This window comes from Tenebrio molitor, chromosome 3 (assembly GCF_963966145.1).
Source record: "Tenebrio molitor chromosome 3, icTenMoli1.1, whole genome shotgun sequence".
Lineage (NCBI taxonomy): Eukaryota > Metazoa > Arthropoda > Insecta > Coleoptera > Tenebrionidae > Tenebrio > Tenebrio molitor.
The window spans coordinates 24,326,959-24,351,020 of record NC_091048.1 but is presented as its reverse complement, the minus strand read 5'-3'; the positions used below and the strand labels follow the sequence as shown (position 1 = coordinate 24,351,020).

General features: G+C 37.9%; 1 protein-coding gene across 1 annotated transcript in view; it reads right to left on the bottom strand.

The window, feature by feature from the left end:
- Window positions 1-316: 316 nt before the first annotated feature.
- The window catches only part of LOC138125420 (GATA-binding factor C-like), a 61,131-nt gene continuing 37,385 nt past the window's right edge, over window positions 317-24,062 (bottom strand). Inside the window, exons 5-7 of the mRNA XM_069040719.1 lie at window positions 12,764-12,898; window positions 1,328-1,705; window positions 317-1,208 (exon numbers count right to left, since the gene is read on the bottom strand). Of these exons, the coding sequence (XP_068896820.1) occupies window positions 1,182-1,208; window positions 1,328-1,705; window positions 12,764-12,898 (540 nt within the window). The 3' untranslated portion in view covers window positions 317-1,181. The remainder of the gene's footprint in view (window positions 1,209-1,327; window positions 1,706-12,763; window positions 12,899-24,062) is intronic.

The following is a 24,062-nucleotide window of genomic DNA, read 5'->3' as shown; positions in this document are numbered from 1 at the left end:
GCAAACGACGAATATCGGTCTCGAGTAGGCACTACAAACATCGTCATTCGTTACGTTGGTGTCGTCTCTCTCTAGTCTATTTCAGTTTTCATTTCCAAGGTCACAGTCCATGAGAGAATCCAACACCGCTACCTCGGCTATCTTCTACAATTTTTAGAACAGCGAATATGTTTTGTTCAGTAGCAGCACCCTTTTAAACTGAACTTTTCTTGCTGTATTTTTTTTATAAGCAAAAATTTTCAAACTTTTTTGGTTTTGTTTTTTTTTTAACTTACCGTATAAGTCGTTGTATAAAATTGGTTTAAATGAAACACAGTTGTATGGTTTGAATATTTTATATATCACACAAAGAGCATATACATACATCGAATTTTATTTACATTTTTTTGAAAATTTTAATTATGCTATTTCACTTAGATTACAAATCGAAAAATCGATTCAAATATCAACACGGCGTCCAAACGAAAACGCCGCATTGTAACATGGCTTTGGATGCACCCTGTATCGGAGCGGCAACGTTAAAAAAACGTAAAACTTAACACGAATTTGTACTGTGAATTGAAATCAACGTTAAAAATAGTCCGATTTGAAGTTCGAGCCGGTCCGGTAGAGGGTGCGCGTGTTTTAAACTAGACTTTTTAATAAAAATGCTTATGCACATGAATAATAATTTAAAAACTGTCACTTGATAATTGTAATAAAAATTGGTCGGCTTTCATGCAACTCATAAAATGTTATATTTGTTTTATTTACATTATTTGCAGTCTATATAACCTGGTCCGAAGCGGTCTGATTTGAACGCAAGCGTGACTTTCGGACCAGCGTATATCTCTTTCGTTCACACATATATAAATACTTTATAATAACGTGAAGATTGCACATGTCTTTAAAATTTCTTCTTCTTCTTGTCCTATGTACATCACTTGTATTAAAAATGCCTTAAAACAAACTAACATCTATATACAATACATTACAAACGCTTGCATCTTTGTACTTAATTATACATACAAACTGGTCACGAAATCACCCAACGAATTTACAAAACAAAAAAACTTAAATGAAATGTACATAATGACAGATGACCAGTTTTTCTTATGATCACGTTCAATTAATTAAATCCTTAACGTTAATATCTACAATTCTTACATTAAATTCCTTGTTTTTCAGGCTACTCCATTTTATCACGTGTATTCCGATCGCCAACTGGTCTGCAAACAAACAGAAAACGAACGTTAATTTATTCAGACGTCGTCGTTGAAATGCCGCTGCTAAATCTCACTTGTGCTGACACCACTACATTTCCCAAAAAAAATAAAAATCAACTTACCATCCCGTTCGATGCCAGTCCCAATCCTGCCGCGCTGAGCGAGCTCATGTGGTGGTGGTACGACGCTGTGGGCGGCGGTGCCGGAGGCGGCGGACCCGACACGAATCCTTGAGGGTGCGTGCTGTGCTGGTACCAGTGGCTCATAGCGTGGTGCGGGTGCAGAGCGGCGTTGAGATGGGGGTGTCCGCCGCCCATCCCTCCACCGAAACCGCCGCCGCCGAAACCGCCCTTGCCGCTGTCCAACGGCTTCATCATGTCGCCCATCATGCCCCCCAGGGACAGGCACGAACCGCCGCTCTTCTTCTTTTTACTCTTCGACGACAGTTTTCGGTTCCTCGTCTGGATGCCCTCTTTCTTCATCGTTAATGGTCGGTTCACCTGAAACAAAAGAACGATTCTTAGAGAGGAGCTCGCTACTGGATTAGAGATTTATGGAAGTGAAACATGTTATTGAGAGACGAATGTGTGAACGGAGAGGGCAGGGCCGGACTAAGGGGTTCAATTGGATTCGTTTCTGCCTGTTCTCTAGGCTCTACATGATTTCTACTTTGCATCTCGAGTTTCAAGTTCGCCGTGTCGGTATTTACCAGACCTGGTGCCTCTCGTTTTCCCTCGGAGCCGAAATATGATTTTGTTCGATACCTCCCTCAAAGGTGAGTCTGCATCCATAGTTATCAGTGGGTGAAGGTTTCACTTTCGCTCACGCATAATTGAAATTCGCTTTTATTCAATTTTTTGTCATTTTTCATGGTTTCGTCAGCCGGATTTGTGTCGTTTGTGCAAAAAGTGGGCGTCCGGTTGTCCCATTGTGCAACCGTCGCATTTCTATGAGGTCGTTCGAGCGGGCTCCGTCGAAATTTCCCAATCCGCCACTGTAGGTGGGTACCGAAATCGGTCAATTAAACACGTACGTTTTCGGCCCGCTCCGGGCCAAACTTGTGAGCTATTTCCAATTAGTATAAATCAAAACCTTCACTGAGTTGCGGTAATAGGAACATGGGATTTTAACCTGGGCTACCGTTCTTAACCATTCATCAAGAAAAATAATTTATATTTCGTCCGAGAGGATTCCACACACACTCGCACACACATAACAATTCCTTTTATCGCCTCCGGCTCTCCGGAACGCGATGACCCGGAACTTTCCGCCGGAAACGGACGTATTCCGGCACCGTCAGCGTTCTACCACCCTCTCTTCATCTTGGAAGATCGCCGCCGATAACGGCCGATCGGATCGGCTCTAATTAGGTTGGCGTTTTAAGATGTGACGTGCGGTCACGATCTAATTTCGCGATTCATGTTGTTCTTACGTGTGGTGTACATGGCACGGTGATGCGATTTTTCCCTTCCGATTCTTGCATTGCAGCAAACGACGCTGTTATCTCGATCTAACATCTAGATGTCCCCTTGCTCGAGAGCTCTGTCATTAGACTATCCGACGGACCGAGATGACAACATGTCTTGAATTGCTCCCGAAATGATACTTTATCCGTACAATAGGGGCGGAATCCTGGGGTGTTTGTCCGGGATATACTCGTCTATTGATACTGTAGCGGCATGTCCCCTTGAGATAATGGTAATCTATTTTACTTGAAACGTTTCTATTGTCGCGACGCTTGTATCCAGGAAATTGGTCTGTATTGTGTCACGATTTCGTCTACCTATGCCGCCCCTATTACTCGAGATTTTGCATTTTTGCCGATCTAATGGTCCTGCTGGAAGCACCCTCGCCTGACCGTTTCCGAAGATTTCTACTACTTCCAAGACATTGTGCCACTTGAAAATTAATAGTAAATCTTGATTTTCATTTCTGTCACACGATTTCAGAATCGTGTTCTCCGTTGCATAATATACCTGACTTTCTGGAGATGACAGAGATTCTGATTCTGCTACTTACGGGATTTTTCACCATTTGGAAATGTGAAAGACTTCACCAACGAGTGTTTTTTCGTTCGGATTAACCTGGCACGTATAAGGAATGAAATCATTCCAAATCGGCCATGATTTATAGCCTCCGAAAACAGCTTTCGGTTTTGTGTTTTGATAAAAATATTGTTCAATATTTGTTTGTCAATTATTTTCGTCAACTTTCACGAACGAAAGTTTAACAGCTTGTTTGTTTTAATATGTCCCCAGGCGCTTTTATTATATTTTATATTTGAACATATTTAATTAAAAAAATGACAGTTTATCTAGTTTCTCCAGAGACAACTGACATTAACACACAATCGCTGAACCCAATTCCTACCTTCAATTTTAATCAAATATCTTTTTTGAGACAATAAAACCGCAAAACATATTCCCTTCAAGATTATTTTTCGCCACAATTATCACACTGCAGTTAAATAAACCTTGGTTGTCGTTTAAACCATGACCGAAACCCGAGGTTACGACAAATATTATTGTCAGATCAATTGTTTCAATGGTCGAAAAAACCTTGGTTACACCAAACAAACGACCCTTTGTGTCCTAGTGCGAAAGCTTCTGGATTCCACAAAAATTATTTCTCAATGAGAAATGTTTATTTTTGATTTGTTTAATCTTCGATCGAGACTTGAAATTCGCAAACCGAGCATCTGGTCTTTTAATCTGGGGCACAAAGAGAAATCACAAAGTACCAGATCAGGACGATAAAGTGGGTGTTCTAAGAATTTCCTCCTAAGATCTCCAAAAAATTGTTGTACAAGACAAAGGCACGGCAGACGGTGTCAAGGTGCCATTCCTTTGCACTGCTTCGTATTTCAATTTCCAATCCGGGCAGGATTTATCAGATTTAATTCTTCTCTTTTTGCGATTCCCAATTTCGACAGTAATAAGCAAAATTTCAATCAAATGCCCTCGTATTTTCCAAATTTAAAGCTCCTTTCTTCTTTTGCACTAAATGTTCCACTTTTACTATTTTGTCGGCTTAAATTACCATTATTTACCAGATTTAATGCTTCTTTCTTCTTTATTTATTTCTTCCTCACTTTCCTTATACATAGTATAGATTGTTTTTAGTGCAAAGAGTGTTTCAAATTGTAGTCTAACAGTGCTTCATTTTTCCCTTGAAATCTTTTTTTTTCACCCTTCATCTCTTCATAAGTGTCATTTACATCGTTTTGTTGCCTTGCTAGAAGGTCAGAAGCAAAACGAAACCTTTTGGTGCATTTTAAAGTGAAAACTTCTTTAGGCGCACCACGACATTATTCCCGGACGTGAATTAGGTTCACCGTCACGCGTCACGTTACACGCTCCGAGGTGAAATGCTCATTCGAGTCACTTCGGTGGAGCCGAGTTTAGCCGAGCGAGCGAGAAACAGTCAGATTTTTAGTGGACATTTTAATATCGATTTCTCGACAGAGAAAAATCAAAGCCCTTAATTGATTTTTTAAAAACAGCATTGGATTTAAATGTGTCAAATGATCCAAAAGAGAGTACAACAAAATATATCGGGTGTTCATTAAATTGGCGGTCAAAGTTGGCGTTGAAGAGTCGATTGTGAACGCACTATCACGGATCAGATGTTTAAATTTTACGTTTTTACACGAGTGGTACGTTCACAATCGCCAACTTTGACCGGAAACTTAAATGAACACCCGCTACAATGACAGTTTTTTTTTTTACTTTTCTCATTAAATGCATTCTTAACATGCATCACCTCAAAATGTATTTAAGACCTCGGATTAAATCTGTAATATTTTCAAAAACCCCAAACTCCGAAGGGAACGCGAAACAACTTCCGCCGCAGTTCTCTTTCCTAGTAATTTCTTTGTTGTTGTCGACTTTGCGGCGAATTCTTTTCCAGTTGTCGGACGTTGTTGAATAAGTTAACATTCCACTTAAACTTGTAAATTTATCCGAGTTGTGAGTCATGACGTCTGACCGAACAAATCGTGAACAATTTTTTATTGCGCAAAGTGCAAGTTCGCCTCGCAGAAATTTCTTGGTCGCAACAACCAAACCAACGAAAAATTTTATTTATCGTTCTGCTACGTAACAGACGAGAAAAAAACTCGAGGCAATGGACACACGATTTTCAGATTACTGTCACATTACCGTGCGCTTAATCCTGCTTAACTCGACTCATATTTATCAAAAAGAGAAATTCATTCGTCTTGATCGGCTGGGATTTAATTTGCAGGATTAGAATCGATCATTACTCCTTTCGATTCACAAATTTTACCAAATCTGGACTAAAGCTCGTCCGCGTCGAACGCATGACGTAACTGACCCAGAGAAAAATTTCAAGATCGTTCATTTTCCATTGCCATCAAACTCCCCTGACCTTAACCCAATTGAGCACACAATTATGTGACGTACCACCTGCACTGATTTATCCCTCCGACGTGCTTCCAGACGTTTAGGCAGTTTGACCGACATGTGGTGGCCACGATTGCGCTCTCGAGATGCGTAATTCCTCTTGTGCATCAGAAACAACAGTTTCGTCATTTGCATATTAAAAGTCAGTCCGTGTTCGGCGAGGCCTCGAGTCATTCAACCGCAAGCGAAAAATCCAGAATTATTTTTATTATATTCACAATATTCGACTCGACGACGATGGCAGAAACCGAGCTGGTACGTGACGCTAGATGTCCTGGCGGCGACAACAGAGAAGGCCTCTTCACATGAAGAATTGCAACGACAATAACAACACATACGCGCGCACACACACACACGACAGTCCAGTGACCGCTCGCGGCTCCTTGAATATGTGATCGGCGTATGCGTGTGTGTTGTGTCGCAATTTTGATCGTCCGACTGCCAACTAATTGAGGCCGCCGCCGCCGCGCTCCCGTTCTAATTTGCCCGGCGGGGAATGCGAACGGAGGTGGTTCGCCAATCTCGTCGCATAGAGCGTTAATCTAATTGCAGGCGGCGCGGATGAGAAAATCAAAGAGAAATGTGACAAGAATTTCAAAAATCTACAAAATAGCAACTGGGAAAGTGAAAAGAAGAACGGACGGAAGGAAGAAGCAGGAATGGTCACTACTATGTGGAAAAGTAGAAATACTGATGTGAATGAGATATTTTGGAAAAATAGTAGTTCGAATTGATGATAAAGATGAGAAAAGGAAAATGAAGAAATTAAAAGCAATAATAACTACGTGGAAAAAATAACTTCCATAGAAGAGCTATCAGGTGTTTATGTAAATTTCTCCTCATCAAAGTAGGCGTTGAAAAATCGATTGTGAACGCACCACGGATTACAGATCACAGATCAGCTGTTTAAATTTAACCTCACTTTTTGCGTTGTTTGTGTTTTTACTCTACAGACGGCCGAGTGGTTCGTTCACAATCGACTCTTCAACGCCAACTTTGAGGATAAATCCAAATGAACACCAGATACAAATATGTAACTAGTTCCTTAAAAAAAAATTGAATCCAATCAGGTCGCTGACAAATCTGAATTTCAGCCAGTGACAGACAGCGGTAATTAAAGCACTAGTGCAATTATCACACACGGCACTATCGCATGCACATTAACTGTTAAATGCTTCACTTACAGCTGTCATCGGCTGAAATTAATCATTACTACCAACATTTTTTCACTTAAGTACATACAGGGTGTTTCTGAAATAGGTGCATTAATTTTAACTGGTAATAGAACTCATCAAAAGGAACAACTTTTCTCTTTGCCATTTTGGCGAAAAACGTTGCGTAATGGCTTAAAAAACTAGGAAAGATTTTCCTAAAACCGTTCATATCTCCAAAACTATGCTACCTAAAAACGTGAACAACCAGATTCTTACGAAGTGGATTTTTTGCTATACGGGTAGATTTATTTGAATTTCGATTTTGGCATTAAAACACGTTTTCTGGATGAAAATGGATGTTTTTTTCATATTAGCGCTGATCTCAATTAGCCATTGCAGTATTTAGTGGCGTAGGGCTATTTTAGTGAAAAATCGCCAATTTTTTTTTGGAATTAAACATTGTTTTTCGGCAAAATGGTAGATAGAAAAGTTGTTCCTTTTGACGAGTTCTATTACCAGTTAAAATTAATGCACCTATTTCAGAAACACCCTGTAAATATGTAAATAGACCATTGCTTTATTTTGTAAAGCAGTTTGCAAAATCCTTCCCATCCCTTACGATTCCCTAACACGTGATCGTTGAACACCAGAGACTGACAAAGAGCAGTGTGCAGATCTAGTTATAAATGTCAAGCACGACATTCCAGCAGTATGGATTCGCCGGTGGGAGAAGGATCCGACCGTTGTCCACCCAATTGTGTCTAATTGCAGTGCGCTCCGGGTGTTTATCCGGACGCGTAGCGCATCCCAATAGCGTCCGCAAGGTGAGTGACGTCGTCGCCGTCCTTCGCTCCGGTCCAATTCCGGATGTGCTCGCACCGGGCGACATGATAAATACGAGCGGAGGCCGGGGCACCACACCCGCATAAATCATGAGAACCATTAAATAATACGTGATCGTTTGGTAGCTCAAGGTAGTTGACAGATACCGCGGTTATCTAACGTACACTCCGCAGGTGATCGGCTACCATATTAATAACGAGCGCGACGACTCACCGCCTATTTTCGGAGCGACCGATGTACGGGAGCCAGATTTAGATTTTTCGATAATGATCTGATCCGGAGATCTCGGAGTCGTCGACGACGACGATCCGCCAAGACACGTCGTCCTCGCAGCGTGACCACCTGGAGAAGAACCGTTCGATTCCTGACGCCGCTGCAGTCAGGAAGCCGCATCCCAGGCCTCGCAGCCACCAGACCGATAATCGCGTAATTGCGATAAAACGACGACGGAAAGGAAAATGAAGAACGAAATGCCCGGAGGATGTGGAGATCGCGTTGAACGTGTCACCGGACGAGAGCGAAAGCTCTTTCCGCAGTCCAAGCAAATTTGAATATTTTCGATTCAGACGTTTTGAAGCTTCTGCCTCGAGCAAAAACCGATAACTTCTTTTTATGTAACACTTGCAAATAACTCATCAAACGACAACATACTATTCTCATTAAACTAATAAGTGCGGAAACTAACAAATATATAATTATTTTTTATCATGCTTGTTTGTGCTTGTGTTTTTCTCTTGCAGTAATGTTTAATTCCTCTAATTACGACCGTATTAAAAGTAAGTCAGCTACGTTATCAGCTCTGAAAACGGTGAAAGCTCTCGTAAAATTCGACTTAGAACAATCATTAAATCAGTGAATGACAAATTAGAGAGCCGACAAAATTGTATTTTCTGAATGGGGCTTTAAGTTGCCTACAGAATGTCCAGGCACCTTCGATTTTTCTAGAAAAAAAATTAGGTGGCGACTCAGTACCGAGTGACTCATTCACATAGGAACCGTTCTCAAACCAAAACCATTTTTAACGACATTTCCACCTGAATGTTTTCAAATCTTTCGTTTTTCACGGCCGTTTTCAGCGAACGAAAAGTAACTCTTTTTCGGACGTACTTTTTCGGACGCTGACCGTGGCGTCATGTGTTGGTCCGTTTAGTAATAAATAAGTTAGTAACGAAACCGACAAAATCGATAATGGTCCTGCCACCAGAAAATAAGTTATTATTGTATTGCAAGTAGTAAATTTCTCGTTTTGTTGGCAAACTGATAACAAATACTATAAACAAATTACTAATATGTATTAATAAATGTATCTGTTTGAAAAAGGTAGATACAAAATAAAGTTATAATTTTCCAATGATGTCTTTTGCTTTGTAGTTCGTGCGGTCCCCTAAAAAATTTAATGTGCACTTCGCCTATTTTCAAGCCTCGGCTGCGCCTCGGCCAGAAAACTCAGACCCGGACGAAAAAGATGCACTTTTTGGCCTTGATACCCAAATAACTATTGTACGATTTCGGTTTCGTGCAAACCAGAATACGAAATCCATCTCTCGAGATCTATCACCAGCTGCTAGATCGGATTGCTTATGTCTAAACCACTTTCATTTTCGTCCAAAGTTAAAATTTTTGTGTGAGTCTAATTTTGTGCGATTTGATCCACGATCCGGTGCTAATTAACATAGATTTCGTCTAAGCGAGCACAATTAATTGGATTACGTAACTCCATGTCATCCTGTAATGACACGTTATACCATGCCAACCGGTGAAAGTTCGACTGGCATCGCAACCGCCCAGTTTCCGATAGCCGGACGAGTCGAAGAAAAGGAAAAAAATCGTACATGTGTACCATGCGTGCATAAAAAACCCGGAGAAAAATCCTCGACTCATTTATGCATTAACATTACACACGTATCGACATTGTCTCGAGATGTTTCGAATAAATCAACGTCAACTTAATTGGTCGAAAACTTGACAAAAGCCTAAATTCGTCCGGTGAAATTAATTGAATTTTTTTCGAGGCTGACGTCGAGCACGAAAAGTTTCCCAACGGATCTTACGGTCGTCGTCGTTGATTAATTTTTTGCAAATCGACCTTTGCACGTTGGCGACCGATCGAGGTTGACGGGACGATATCATCTATGAGAAAGGTCCAAGTGACAGTTGGTCGGGTCAGAATGCACCAAATCTACCTTTACCTAGCGAGAACTGTGCCAACACGGACATAAACATTCCGTTTTATCGGTCTAATGAGTCAATAAAAACAAACATATCTCGGTTGCTCGAAAGTGAGCAAAAGTTCGTCCTTACACGAAAACGTTGCACGAGTCGTCGTCGTCCAAAATTGTCTATAAAATGAGGTTTTAACGACGGTTCGGACTGTTTGTGACAGATGTGATAACATCTCTTATCTGTACCCTAAACACCATACTAAATTAATTAGAAATGATGAATTTTACCGATAACCTGACAAAAATTTGACATAAATTGAGGTAAAAGTTGGTGACTTTCTAGCATTTTGGAAATTATTTTTCGTCAATATGTGACATTTACTTGGAAGAAACATTCTTGGACTAACCACGTGACGTTTACAAGAAGTCACGTGGCTACAAAGTATATTTGGAACTTAGTAGATTTTTATAACGTACTAATACTTTTATGAGGGTTGGAACGGTTGGTCGTCATTTCTTACAGGGGATCTTCACAGTAAAAATTTTTATTTTCCATTCCTAGGTAGGAACCTAGAAGGGCCATTTGTTACCGAAACAGTCAAAGTTCCTGGTGCACATTACAAAATTTCGAGTACGGATCATCATGCTGCAAACGTTCGGAGCGTGCCGAAGCGACCGAAATCAGGTAGTATTTTAGATTGCAACAGCAACTTAAACCAAAAATATTTGTAAAACATGGGATGATCTCTTTTATGATCGTGTTTTAACGGTCTATGAATTTGTTACTGTTTTCGTAAGTTATGAAAAAAAAAAAATGCATTCGGTGCTAACCTCAGATTTACACTTGAAAACCTTGGAAATAAATCAACCGCCCAAAATGCAAATAACTGTTTGGAGGAAAGCAATGGATATTGCAACACGATTGTGCTGCAATTCACACGGCACAAGTCGTAAATCATTGGTTTGTGTTGTGTTTAAGACAATGTTAAAACTGTAGAATGGCCTAGTCTTTCCCTTGACTTAAACATAATTGAGAACGTATGGTGTTGGCTTTCTAAGGAGGTTTATGCTAATGGACACTAATATCAAATCGTAGATTAGATACCCAAAATATCGTTTAAAAGCAGTCAATTATTATTACAATGAGTGGTATCTCTCAAGGATCTATCTTAGGTCCACTAATCTTTATATTTTCTATTTAGGATCTGTCACTTCTTGTTGAAAACCAGATTAATACGAGTATATAAATATTAATGATGATCTTGAATAAGTTAATGTAGCTGAGAAGTGAAAATAAATGTTAATAATCAATAATTCGTATTAGTGCCTCAAAAGTTCTTTCCAATATCCTTAAACTCTATTGCATGCTTCGCTTACATAACAATGAAAAATATTCTGAAATTTTGTGTCTATAGAAAAAAGCAACAACCAATTCAGCAAAATTATTTTTCTCAATATTATCAGCTTGCAAAAAACTACATATTTGTTCGATAACTCCCTAGAAAGTGAGTCTCTTTCGTTCACTTCACTTTCGCTCACAGTATATCACTCGCTGGTTTTCATTCTCTCGTAAATTTTTCCAATTCTAACTGATAACGTAATTTTGATTTTTTAAGCAACATCTGGTATCTCGCGGCATTTGCCTTTTCCAGACATCATCAGGAACATATGACTCTTCATCATCAGTTTCCACAATTTCCACAACGTGCACAAAACCACTTTATTGATTTTACATAAATTTCTTTATTTTGTATTTTTTTTCTGTAGCAACAGATCCGTCAAAAAATGTGATTTATTTTTATTTAAAATTTTGAATACAAAGTGAGACTCACTTTCTAAGGAGATCGAACAAAACCAAAGCACTCGAGAGTAAGGCCGCTTTCGTTCACTTAAATTGCATCGTCACGCAATTCGCGTGAACGAAAGCTTTGCTAAAAGTGATGTTAGATTTAAACAGCTGATCCGTGATCTGTGATCCGTGGTGCGTTCACAATCGACTCTTCATTGCTAACTTTGACGGGAAATTATGATACATCTTGTAATCAGACATAAAATTGTTACATATTACATTATTCATCATTCATTAAAATGTAAAAAAATACATCTTTTTTTAAGAAAGAGTTAATTATAGTTTCTTATTATGAGTTGTCCATTTGGTACCGTATCCATTATTTTTTACTGCTTTTCACTTTGTACAATCACCACAAGTGCTTGAACAAATAACAATGATAATTACAAAAATTCACTCTCTTTTTACAATGACTGTCTCTCCCTTTGTACTCAATTTGAAAAGACAAAACAGTTAAAAACCTGAAAAAGTCAACTATGAAATCTAAACAACAATATTAAGCCAGAACCTGAAATTCCTGTAGACATTTCACTGACCGGTTATTTTCAGACACTAATTTACATCTTATGATGCACAAGTACCAACATTTTTTCAAAAGTAACTGACTTAAACTCCCCACGATTACACATGCATGAGGATTAACATTCAACAATGTCGTAGGTCCACTTATCCACCTATTGCAAAAAACTCGTCGAGGCTCATCTCTCAACTAGACCACCGAAAACTCCAATGGCAAAATTTTTCGCATGTCCACCTTCCAGGTTCTCTCTCTTCGATTTCTCGTCGATCACGCATCGACCCGTCCACTTCCAGTAGGATGGCCGTTCTTGATGCTATATCAAGAGATCTGACCCGATCTGTTCGGCTTATTACGACGCGCGCTATTCCCGTAACAAATTGTTATTGTTGTTGGGTAACGACGTTGTTTAAAGTGGGCGTGGGGACCGGTATGATATACTGGCCGGAGACCGGCTCCGGGCATTCAACATACGCGTTCCGTCGCCAGAACATGTCATTATGATCCACAATCGCACTACCATTTATACACGATGGCCACAAAAAAAAACCCGACGTGGAAGACCCACAGGAAAAAAAAACACAAGGAAACATCTCTGGGTATACTCACGTTGTGGAGTTTGTAGTAGAGTCCGCAGGCGTTGCAGACGGGCTCTCCGTTCTGGTTGCGTCTCCAGAGGGTCGTGGTGGTTGTCTTGCAGTTGGCGCAGCTCGTCCCGGCCCTCCTGGCCGCGCTCTGCAGACTCTGCAAGAAGGAGAAGTCGCGTCAGTCGACATCCTTCAGGACGAGATCTCTCGACCGGAATGTACCTCACTACTACTTGTGTCACCGACGTAAACCTATTGTCAGATTTAATTGGATAGCGATCTCGGCGCGATAAGGCATCCCCGGACCGTAAGGACCAAGATCGTCTGCGGCGGAGTCGCGAATCCTCACGGGGGACGGCCGGAGTTGCGGTCGCGATTCTGGACCGTAACGCCGGGGATTGTGCCCTAATCACCGTCGTCTTTGATTGATTAGAAGATAAATAGATTCGAGCGGAGACCGGGTGGGATTCTTCCGTTGCGCGATTAACGGTCCGGCTTCGACACCACAATCGTCGAGCAATTTTGACCGGACGGTGTAAAATTGCATCTCGGTGAAAGTTTATTCTTCTTTCGTTTCGTTTTTCCGGCGGTTCGTTCATTGTCACAGGTCAAAAAGAAACATCGCTGTTCTCTATTCCCGAGTCGTGTTTTAACAACTAGAGCGAAATGAATAATTCATAAGAACTGACTATGAATTTTACACTATAATTATTAAATTTACATAAAATCAACATTTTACATGGTTTCGGATTTACCCCTCGATAATGTACTGGTTATTGTCCACTTAACATTTGTGTAATTTGAATTAAAAGCAGCTTGTTAAGACAAACGAACTCGGGAAGCGCCGTACTAATTGCCGCCGTGACCTTACCAAGAAAAAGCTACTTAATATGAATTGTAAAAAGCTAAGTCAAAGGAAACGACAAAAGAGATGATAATGAAAACAGAAATGAAATGTTTTCATTATTTGAGGTCGAAAGAATTTCAACAAGTTTGGGATCAGAGTGAAAGGGTGCAGAACGAAGACTGAAAGAAAGTTGAATGAGAAACGTGAATAAAATATATGTAGATGATCAAAGAATTCGAAAAATGTAAACAATAAAAATAGAATGATAAACATAAATAAAGTATGTGAAGATTAATAGAGAAAAGGTGAAATATAGAAATTGTTACAAAGGAAAAGAAACAAAAACAATCGCGTGAACGTGTACTTTCCTCGTTGAAATTGTATCTACTTGGAATTCTGTGGCGTAATTTAGAAAAGTTTTGAACTTTGAAAGCGAATTTCGTCGGCAAATGCGAAAAACTGAAGACAGGAAACAGACAGAAACAGACAGAAACAAGAAGAAAATTGAACTATCAAAGCCAAAGTGAAAGGCGTTGAAGGGTTGATTGTGAACGCACCACTCGTCAGTCTGTCATCAACTTGCAGATTAAAAACACAAACAATACAAAAAGTGAGGTTAGATTTAAACAGTTTGCAATCCGTGGTGCGTTCACAATCGACTTTGAAGGGAAATTTAAATGAACACAGGATACATAAATCTGTGTGGACGAATTACGAAAATAGAATGGGAAGAAATCTAAGGAAGTAGAAGAATGTTGAAAAAGATGGAATAGGTTTCATGAGGAGAAACAAAATGAATAACAAAACAGTATAGTTGATAAAAGGAGAGATGGATGGAATATGAAGATATTTAGGTAATTATTGAAACGGAAGCGTCAATATATTAAGAAAGAAAAAGCTGAAAGCAATTGCGAGATCCAAAATGCAAGACGAGATGGAAAGAAAAAGAGGAAAGTGAGTAAATAGACACAATAAGGGAATAGCAGAAAAGTACAAAGAGTTCAGATATGAGGAATGAAGGAAAATGAAGAAAACAAATAATGGATGAGGTAGTTATGCAATAGAAGCTAAAGAAAAGCTTAGAAATTGTAAAATATTAGAAAGAAGAAAAAAAAGGAAAAATGAAAGAAGTTTTTTCAAATTTGGAAAGTGTACAATTTTATCCTCGAAAAATTACCAACGGATGTGATGAAAGGGACAAGGATATTTAACCATGTTATAAACAGTGAACAAGAATTTTAAGAATAAAATGCGAAGGAAATGAAAAACCAAGACAAAAAAAATACTAATGAAGGATGAATTTAAATATGAAAAGACAACTGATTATATAAAAGAAAGTTGAAGAAAATATTTCAAAATTGAAATAACGAGAACAAACATAAATAATTAAAAAGGTGAGAGGATTGTTATATAGATTTATAAAATTATTGTTTGTGGTAAAATATGGATGTCTGAAACTTTTCTGCAGAAGAACCTAAATGACTGAACCCTAAAGAAAACTTCTAGGGAAAAATTATTTACCTGAGGAATAATTTATTGCTTCTGTCATGATTTTTGTATCTTAGAAACAAATCTAATCACTACGAATAAAAATGAATGGGAGTGTAAGATTTGTATCGGGTGTTCATTTAAATTTCTCCTCAAAGTTGGCGTTGAAGAGTCGATTGTGAACGCACCACTCGTCAGTCTGCAGAGTAAACCCACAAACAACGCAAACAGTGAGATTAGATTTAAACAGCTGATCCGTAATCCGTAATCCGTGGTGCGTTCACAATCGACTCCTCAGCGCCAACTTTAAGGAGAAATTTAAATGAACACCCGATATTTGATAAAATTTAAAAAAAATGCATAAATTCTGGGTCAATAGTGCACAATGAAAACCCAATTCACTACAAAATAGTCTAGATTAAGATAACTTATGGTTTACAATGTACTAATGAAAAGGTACGAAATTTTTAATTGAGAGTGTTAATTAACACTTTTTGTAGCAATTCGGATTAAAAAATTGTAAAATTTACATCTTGATATAAAAATTGTTTAAAAATGTACATTCTCTTCACATTTCCCACACTCATTAGCGGTCAAGTTTATGACAGTGTAAATTTATATTAAATTGGTGGAAAAATTACATCTAATTAAAAAAACCATTAACAATAATCCAATTTATTTTACAAAATTTTATTACCGGAGTGTGTTAAGAGCGTTATTATATTATGTGTGATAATTAATTTAAAAAAATACAGTTCGCATGATGACTTAATTGTCGCCCTAGTGTTATGTAAAATTTGCAAACATTGCCAAACAATTTGAAGTGACATTTACTGGGAAAAATATATTTAGAATAAACGAAAAGTCTTGTAAGAGTTTTATCGTGATTATCATCACTTCCTCTCTCCAGTAGCGCAATACCAAATTTATTTGTTACAAAATCGTTTTATCAACAAAATCGAGTGGAAAGTCGTTCTTTGTGTCAATTCCGCGTCTGCGGATGCAGATTAATTTCCAAGAAAATTTGGCAGTTTCGCGGAAAGTCCTGTCGATTCGCCCGGACTCTCGTCCGGCGAGTTCGCGGCAGCACGTCTTTCGGCACCGGAATCGAAAAAAAGTCGAAATTCGTGGCCGGCCGGGGTCGGGGGCCGATATTCCATTAAGGAGAAAACACGTTTGGCATAAATCTCGTTTTAATAAATTAAATTCTCATCGATATTTTCCCATAAGAACAGTACCACGGACCCCGTAATATATAGGTCCATTTTTTTACTATTTATTTATGTCCGTATATCGGATAAACTCGGGGCGATTTTATTATAAAAAGTCTCACTTTCCACGGCGCGCTCTGTAATTATAGTCTGAAATGAATGCGGATCACAATCGAAACAAAGCGATGCGGAGAAACGTGCGGCTCGTCCGTTGTGGCCGCCTGAAAATAACGGCCCATGCTACGTATCGAAGTTAATAAGTTAACGCCCATCTATTTGAAATTTGATTTACGATTTGCGGCAGGTGAGGGGATCTGACCCTAAACGGGGGGTTGAATTTCACCTGTCCGCTCGTATCGGAATTATATTTTAACAACTTCCGCCGCAGATGTCGCCACGTGCGACCTTTCACTCGTCCGCCGCGGACTCAAATTACTCCGGGCCCGGGTCCGGGTCCACCACCGGACCAAATTGCCAATTAGACGTTACTTAACATTCAATCAATCAAACTTAATGCCCCACTCCGACGTCATTATGCACCCATTTGCAATTCGCAAATAATTAAGTGGGTAGACCAAGTGATTTATACGACTTCCTCTACCATATAAGAGACTGTAATTTTCTTAACTAGCCTAAACACCCTCTTTAGTTGCGCAAAACGCGCACGCCTCGACCAGACCCGTGTATGAATTTATGTAAGAACCTAACCGAACCGAACCTCCGCTCCGGACATCACATGTCCAATTACCACCGACGTCCACGTCTCTCGTAATTTGATTAATTCATGAAGTATGATCGACATAAAAACGCATTTGTTGTACGTCCTTCTCGAATTGACAAAAGGTTAAAGACATCTCCAAACAATGTGCGATCGTATCGCTCCGGGTACATCTTTCATAACAACTAAGCAAAACGCCAAATCAGGTTGCAGGACCCCCAAGGCGCACCGGAGAAGATTGCCCGAGATTGTGGGGCTTTTTCGAACCATCTGACAATCGGAAAATTTTCGGTGCCCATCGCCGACAGATGTTACCCCCGCGACTGCTAGTTCTACGTCGACGACCGATCGGCGAATGGATTTCCGACGTTTCAAAATTACCGATGCAATACCTAGTCACGATCTATTTGCTCCGGTGTTGTGCGAAATTTCGCAACCAATCAAATGTCAGAAAGGTGCACCTCCCAAAAATGTGCTGTTTGCAGTTCGACGCGTGTGAACTGCAACCTCCCTAAAACAGAACGAATTTAGGCCGAGTAGCTTCATCAGCTGCCAAATCTTAAATATCAAACGTCATTTATTCGGCAGTGGTGTCAATTATTTATTTTGCAAAAAACTAATGATTAACTAATTTCCTGTTTTTTTTCGTAGCAGCACACGATGATTATCTTATCACTTTAAATTAGTTATCCTAGTCAAGGAGGTTATCTATCGAAAGAAATGCCAAAGGACACCAAAAGAGAGGGAGAAAACCACTGCTTGCTTGGCCACAATTTATTTTTTTGAACGGTCGATATAATGAGTATTATCGGTGTACTTATTTTATATTAATTTTTAATGCATTCTGGATCTTACGTAATTTTTCTTACACCTAAATTGCGTTGAACATTTTAAAAATCAAATCAATTCGTTTCAGAAAAAAGATTTGTCTATTATTCACTACAATAAGTATGAAAAACAGAAGAGTACTCTGTAATCGTGTTATAAATGAAATACATATGTACATTAATGGACAAAAATAAATCGAAAGGAACTTCAGAGAGAAACTTTGTCAAGATTTTGAATACCTAAATTAGAGGACGTTAAGAAATCAATGTTCCTACGTTTTTTAAATAATTATGTAGGTAGAGGTGTTGGATTCTCTCGTGGTCTGTGACCTTGGGAATATCTGCGCGAAAGCGAAGCGATAAACCAGTGAAAAATCTGTAAATGAAAACTGAATGGTCTCCACCCCTCCCAGATCTGAATCTCGTAGAAAAATTTTGGATTCATTTTGACATTACTGTTTAAAATTAGGTATCTATTACTAGAAAAAAGAACTTTATCGCCTGTAATATTTTTTAACACCTTACTTGGTACTGTCAGTGAAAATTAGAAAAAAATAGAAACACAATAGGTGTTGTAGTAAATTTTTCGTTCTTATCTTTTCTTCTAATTTTTTCACAAATTCCTCGTAATTATTTTGTTGTTCCTTCGTTTCTATTGCAGTTACTTGCTTTTCCAGTAAAAATGTATGCTACAATTATAATTATTGCTAATTATTTTACACGTTTCTCGTTTATTTACCATTTTATTACATTTTTCTGTTGCTACGTTTTTTTTACGTCTTATAGAACTTTATATACAGGTGTACTTAAAATGGGTGTATTAATTTTAACACGTAACAAAGCTTGTTAAATGAAGCATATTTTCAACTTGAATTTTTTATGAAAAAGCGTTACAAATTAATTTAAAATTGGTAAGGGCAAAAATTTTCTGTTGTGATAGAAGAGACGCCTTGTCAAAGAAATTACATTGATATAGAAAAAAATATCATGGTTACAACAAAATAGAGACTAGTTAATCACATGTTTGATAAAAAATCTTGGAATACTTTTGTGAATTTTCTAAAATATTATAGAGAAAAGATTGATAATTCGATGGGTTCTTCCACTGGTTAAAATTAACACACGTATTTCACATACACCCTGTATATTTATATAATTTCCAAATTGAATTGTATTTTTCTGTTCTTGTCCCTCAAAATTTTGTTTTCTATTCTATTATTTTCATTCGTTCTACATATTCATATTTTACATTTCTTTAATTTTCCCTGTTTTTTTATATTTTTTGCAAATATTTTCCTTTTCCTTTTAACTTTTCATTAAATCCACATGTTGTTTTGTTTTCATTCATTTTTATTATGTACAAGAACAAAAACTTATTCGCTTTTTTTTTTACCAAAGTTTTAAAATAATCTTTCACTTTTCACAGTTCACAACTGATTTATTTTTTGGGGATTTTTGTCATTTTGTTTATATTTCCGTTTTCTTCATCTTTTGTCAAAATTGTATTATTTCTTCTTAAAACTTTTAAACTGAATTAGGTACATGTATTTCTCTTCTTTTTTTAATTTTGGTTTTTTAACTCATACTAATTTTTTGTAAGTTTCATAACTACGTTTTTCTTCATTTTTCCTTTCCCTCATTTATATCAAATTCTAAAAAGATATTTTTTTACAAAATAATGCAGAACAACAAGACCAATTGGTCTTATTTTTCTCCCTTATTTCTTTCACGAAAAACTGTTTCCATTACTTTTCCGTTCGGAGCATCGACTCGTTCGATCCACTTCAGTCGATTAAAGCTCGCCTCAACAGCTTAATTGATTATTAAAACGATCGACTGTCGATGTTAAAATTACACGCAAACCTCTCGTCGCTGATTGAGGATCGTGTCTCGGAGCGATCGTCAGAAAACGTCCGCTTTTCGTTCTCATTCCAGAAAATCAACAGTCAGATCGGCAAACAATCGACGAATCCTAAAAAGGTAGCTGCTATCGACGTGATCTACACTGATGGAGATCGATCGCATCCATCAGCCGCGTCAATCAATGCCTCACGTGTCAATCAGGCCGGACAGTTGTTATACCTTGTCCTACGAGGAACTGGACTCGGCTCCAGATCGCCGATATCCATGCAAGGACCATCCGCGCACACATTGTCCCGTTGCGGGAGCTTAATTTATGTGAAAGCTCAAATGAGTAATAACACTCTCAGGTAGCCGCCGCCGAGAGTTGATATATTTTAATCGTCGGTGCGTACTGTGGACTGTTATTACGCGTTTTTGATTTCTCGCAATAAATATCATCCAAGTGGGAAAATGTCTGACATGTGCTCGTTAACCAATTAAATTATAAGAGCAGCGACTTTACATACGGCCGGACCAGCGCGCCGCGCACTACTCCCGTAAAAATTACCATAACTGGCGAGATCTGTCCAGCACCACTCCGAAGAAGGACACCTAAACGCATTCCGCTCTCTCCTGATGGTCTTATATATTTAACTTGAGTAATCGAATAAAAACAAATTTGACATTAAGCCTGATTGATATTGGAACATGACAGGACATGATATGCGAGGGGACGGGGGAGGCGATCACCGTCAGGTATGTGGTCCGAATGCCGTCGTCATCGAGGATGACAATAAACCACTTAACTAGAATGATTCTGGTGAATGGACACACGTTTGTTCGACCTGACATTCGAGTAAAAAATCTTTTGTCGCCGGTAAAAGCTTTTTGACACAGCCGGAGAGGAGCTTTTTTCCCCCAGGTCCTATCTAGTGCACGCTTTGTTTACGGAGAGCGGCAACTGATTAATCCATTGAAATCGGCGCACTAAACGCGCTCCTCCTCGTGCCCAACGGACCGCGGCGAAGTGCTCCGCTGTCTTTTCTAGAATGACATTCCTCCCAACCGATCGCCGTCTCATACGCAAAGTAAAAATCGAAAACGCAGGTGTACCTATCCACGGGACCGCCAAAAATTCCTAACGGACAATTGCAGCTTTCCGTTGACAAATTTCGAGTGGCCGCCTCCAGGAGAAAGCGAATCGAGCGCACAAAAGCTTCTCCTTGAACTGCACAAATGACATTTGAATGTGCGATTTTAACAAATCGGCTTTCACTCGGAGTCAGTTTTATATTTCTGTTATGGAAATTTCGAAATTATCATTTCGACTACGCCAAACTTCAAAACTTCCAGCAAATCCTGATTTGCAATTTGATTTTACTAAGTCAGTTTTAATTAAGTACAGTTTTAAAGCACAAATTAAGTAAATATGTACATTTCCCATGTTGTGTTTAAGATACACGACTAAAGTAGAAAATCATTTACCTATTATGTACTTAAAGTCCATTCAAAAATCAAAAAACCACCACCTGTTGCTTTAGGTTGGTAAAATTTAAAAAACCCTAGGTAGATATTTTTTCATGCTATGTTGGTAACTATAAATTATGACATTTATTTGATTCAAAATAAAATTCAATTGCTTTGAATTTCCTTCATATTGTTTTATTAGCAGCACGTTTCATTTATTTATTGATTCTTATTATTTTTACTTAAACATGCCCAGAAAAACAAGACACTTAATAAACATTTAACCTCAAAATTACAAGTCTCACCAAATTTTACACTAGACAGCGTTGCCGATAGTAATTATCGAGGAAAATGCGACGATGGTGGTTTTTGATTTTTGAACGGACTTTATATATTTTTTGGAATCGATTGCTTTGATCAAAAAATTTGGTAACTGTAATTTGCATTATTCATCTCATCTCTTTTTTCGCAGATTTTGTCATTTTTCCCTCGATCTTTCATGCTTAGTCCTAGAATATCATTTTTCACATTGCTTTTTTCGTTGTCAAAAAATGTTCCCGATATAAATGTCTAACCTGATTTCAATATTTTTTGTATATTTTGGTTTTTTTTTCAACTTATCCATTAGACTTATTCTTTCTTTTGACACATCTTCGATCTTTTGATTTTAATTTTCTACAATATTTTATTACAAGTTTCAAACTAGAAAATCCACCATAAAGAGGATAATAACACACAGTAGTGAGATATGATGGCCAAAGAAAAGATCAGAAAACATGCTCCTTAGAACGGAAATGAATTTCTGGAGAAGATCAACAGAAAGAGAACGAATAAGAAATGAGAGAATTAGAGAAATTAGAAGGCATTAGAAGTTACTAATTGGGAACGTATGGGCATGTTGGACGAATGGAAAAGGAGAAACTTCCAAAACAAGTATTATAGACACCACAGGACAGGAGAAGAAAGGGAAGACAAAGACGAAGCTGGACAAAGGCGTACGAGAAGAACGAAGAACAATGTAATGACAGAAGACAGTGGAAAATGGATATCGGAAGATGCCTCAGAAAATTGTAAATCGGAAAAAAACTAGAAAGTGTCTCTCTCTTGTCTCGTAGAAATGCTTCTCTTTCTGTTTCACATTTCTTTGTCCTTCATTAACATTTCCTTTTGTTTCCTTGGTTTTTAATATTTGTTCTATACTTTTTTATTATAACTTCTAAAGTGTATAATATGTAGGTATGTCTTTATTCCTTTTTGCAATATTTTCCTCTTTTTTTCCCTAACTCTTGCTCCAGTTCTAATTCAACAAATGTATTTATTACTATTTCCCACATTTCTTTATTTTTCATCCACTCCACTTAGTACTTTTATTGCTTATTTCTTTTTTTTTATAAACATGTACCTTTACCTCATTAACAGTTTCTTCAGATTTATTATTTATTTATTCTAAATTAGATTATTCCTCTTTCTTTATTCATTTATTCGTTTCTCTTCCATTCATTTTTCCCCATGTTTAAAAGGCGTTCATCATTTTTTTAAATTCTTCTTCATATGTATTTTATGTTTTTCTTATTAATGTACGTATTTTACGTTTGTTTTCTCAATTTATTTCATATCTTATTAGTTTTATTATTTTTTTTTTAATTTTAAAACTTTCTTTTATTTCTTATTATATTTCCATTTCTTTTTTTATTAACACTTCTTTCGTAATTTACCCTAGAGTTTTCCTTATCACGATCTTCCACATTTGTGAACTCTTCATCCATTTCCTACTTCACAACCTTCTTCTTTTCATTTTAAGCTTTCGGCTAAATTGTATCCTTTTGGTCTTTTCTAAGTCAAAGATTTTGTCTTTTTCCTTTAATTCTTCCACTTTCCTCTTTCTTTTTACATGCATTATTTCATTTACATTTGTTCCTGTCTCGTCCAGAAGAAGCACTTCATTCCTTCCAGTATCGCCAACCTGAACCTGACCCATCTTAGCCAATTGTCCAGCACCTGTTCCTCTTCAAAACTCAAAATTCTTTTCAAAAACTTTCCTCATTTCAACACTTCTCATTTCTACTTTTCCTTTCATTTTATTTAACGACAATTTCACTCGTCCGTTCTTTGCCACTGGTACTACCCAGTGGGTACCATAAATGTGATTTTATATTCACTCCCAATAAAACCTCCCAGACCGGTAGCATTATATAAATAAATGTTGGTTCGTTTAGTCCGACGTTAAACATTTGATGGTGCCATAAATATTTAAATTGACATTTTGTGACCATTATAATTTTAAAATGTAAATTTAACATCACAATAATAATAAAGAGCTTTGCTTCAACGGCAGTTTATCCTTTTTACGAACTCCACCATCGACTGCTGGGACAGGTCTCTTAATCATAGACCGTGTCAACAGATTTCTCGTCGATTTTGGGCACCATCGCTGCATTTTTAATTCGATCGAGCCATGCACCGATAAAACGAGCTAATGATAAATTGGATCGTCAAACGCCTGTATGTTACCGATATTATCGTCGATAAAATACTTTTATCTCGGCCAAAAATTACCATATTACTGTGGGCATAAATTTCAATAAAATCGTCACCGTTTTTTCTCCGACAATTTATCGTGGTCCATAATTTATTTCCGATGTTTTGAATGGCGTTCACAAGAAGAAAAAGAATCCCCAGCTGGTGTCCGGACCACCGCATGTGACAATTTATTATAATTTTATAAAGCTGCAACCGTATAAGCAACACGACCACTTTATATGAAGTTATTAATGTTTGACGGTATTATTTCCACTCTCTTTGTTGGCCACCATATTGCCTCGCGGGGTGCGTTCCATCATCGACAAATTGAAGCGTAAAATCGCGCAAAACCAGAAAAAATCCCTCGACGACACCGGCCCCGAAGAACGTGTTAAAATCGC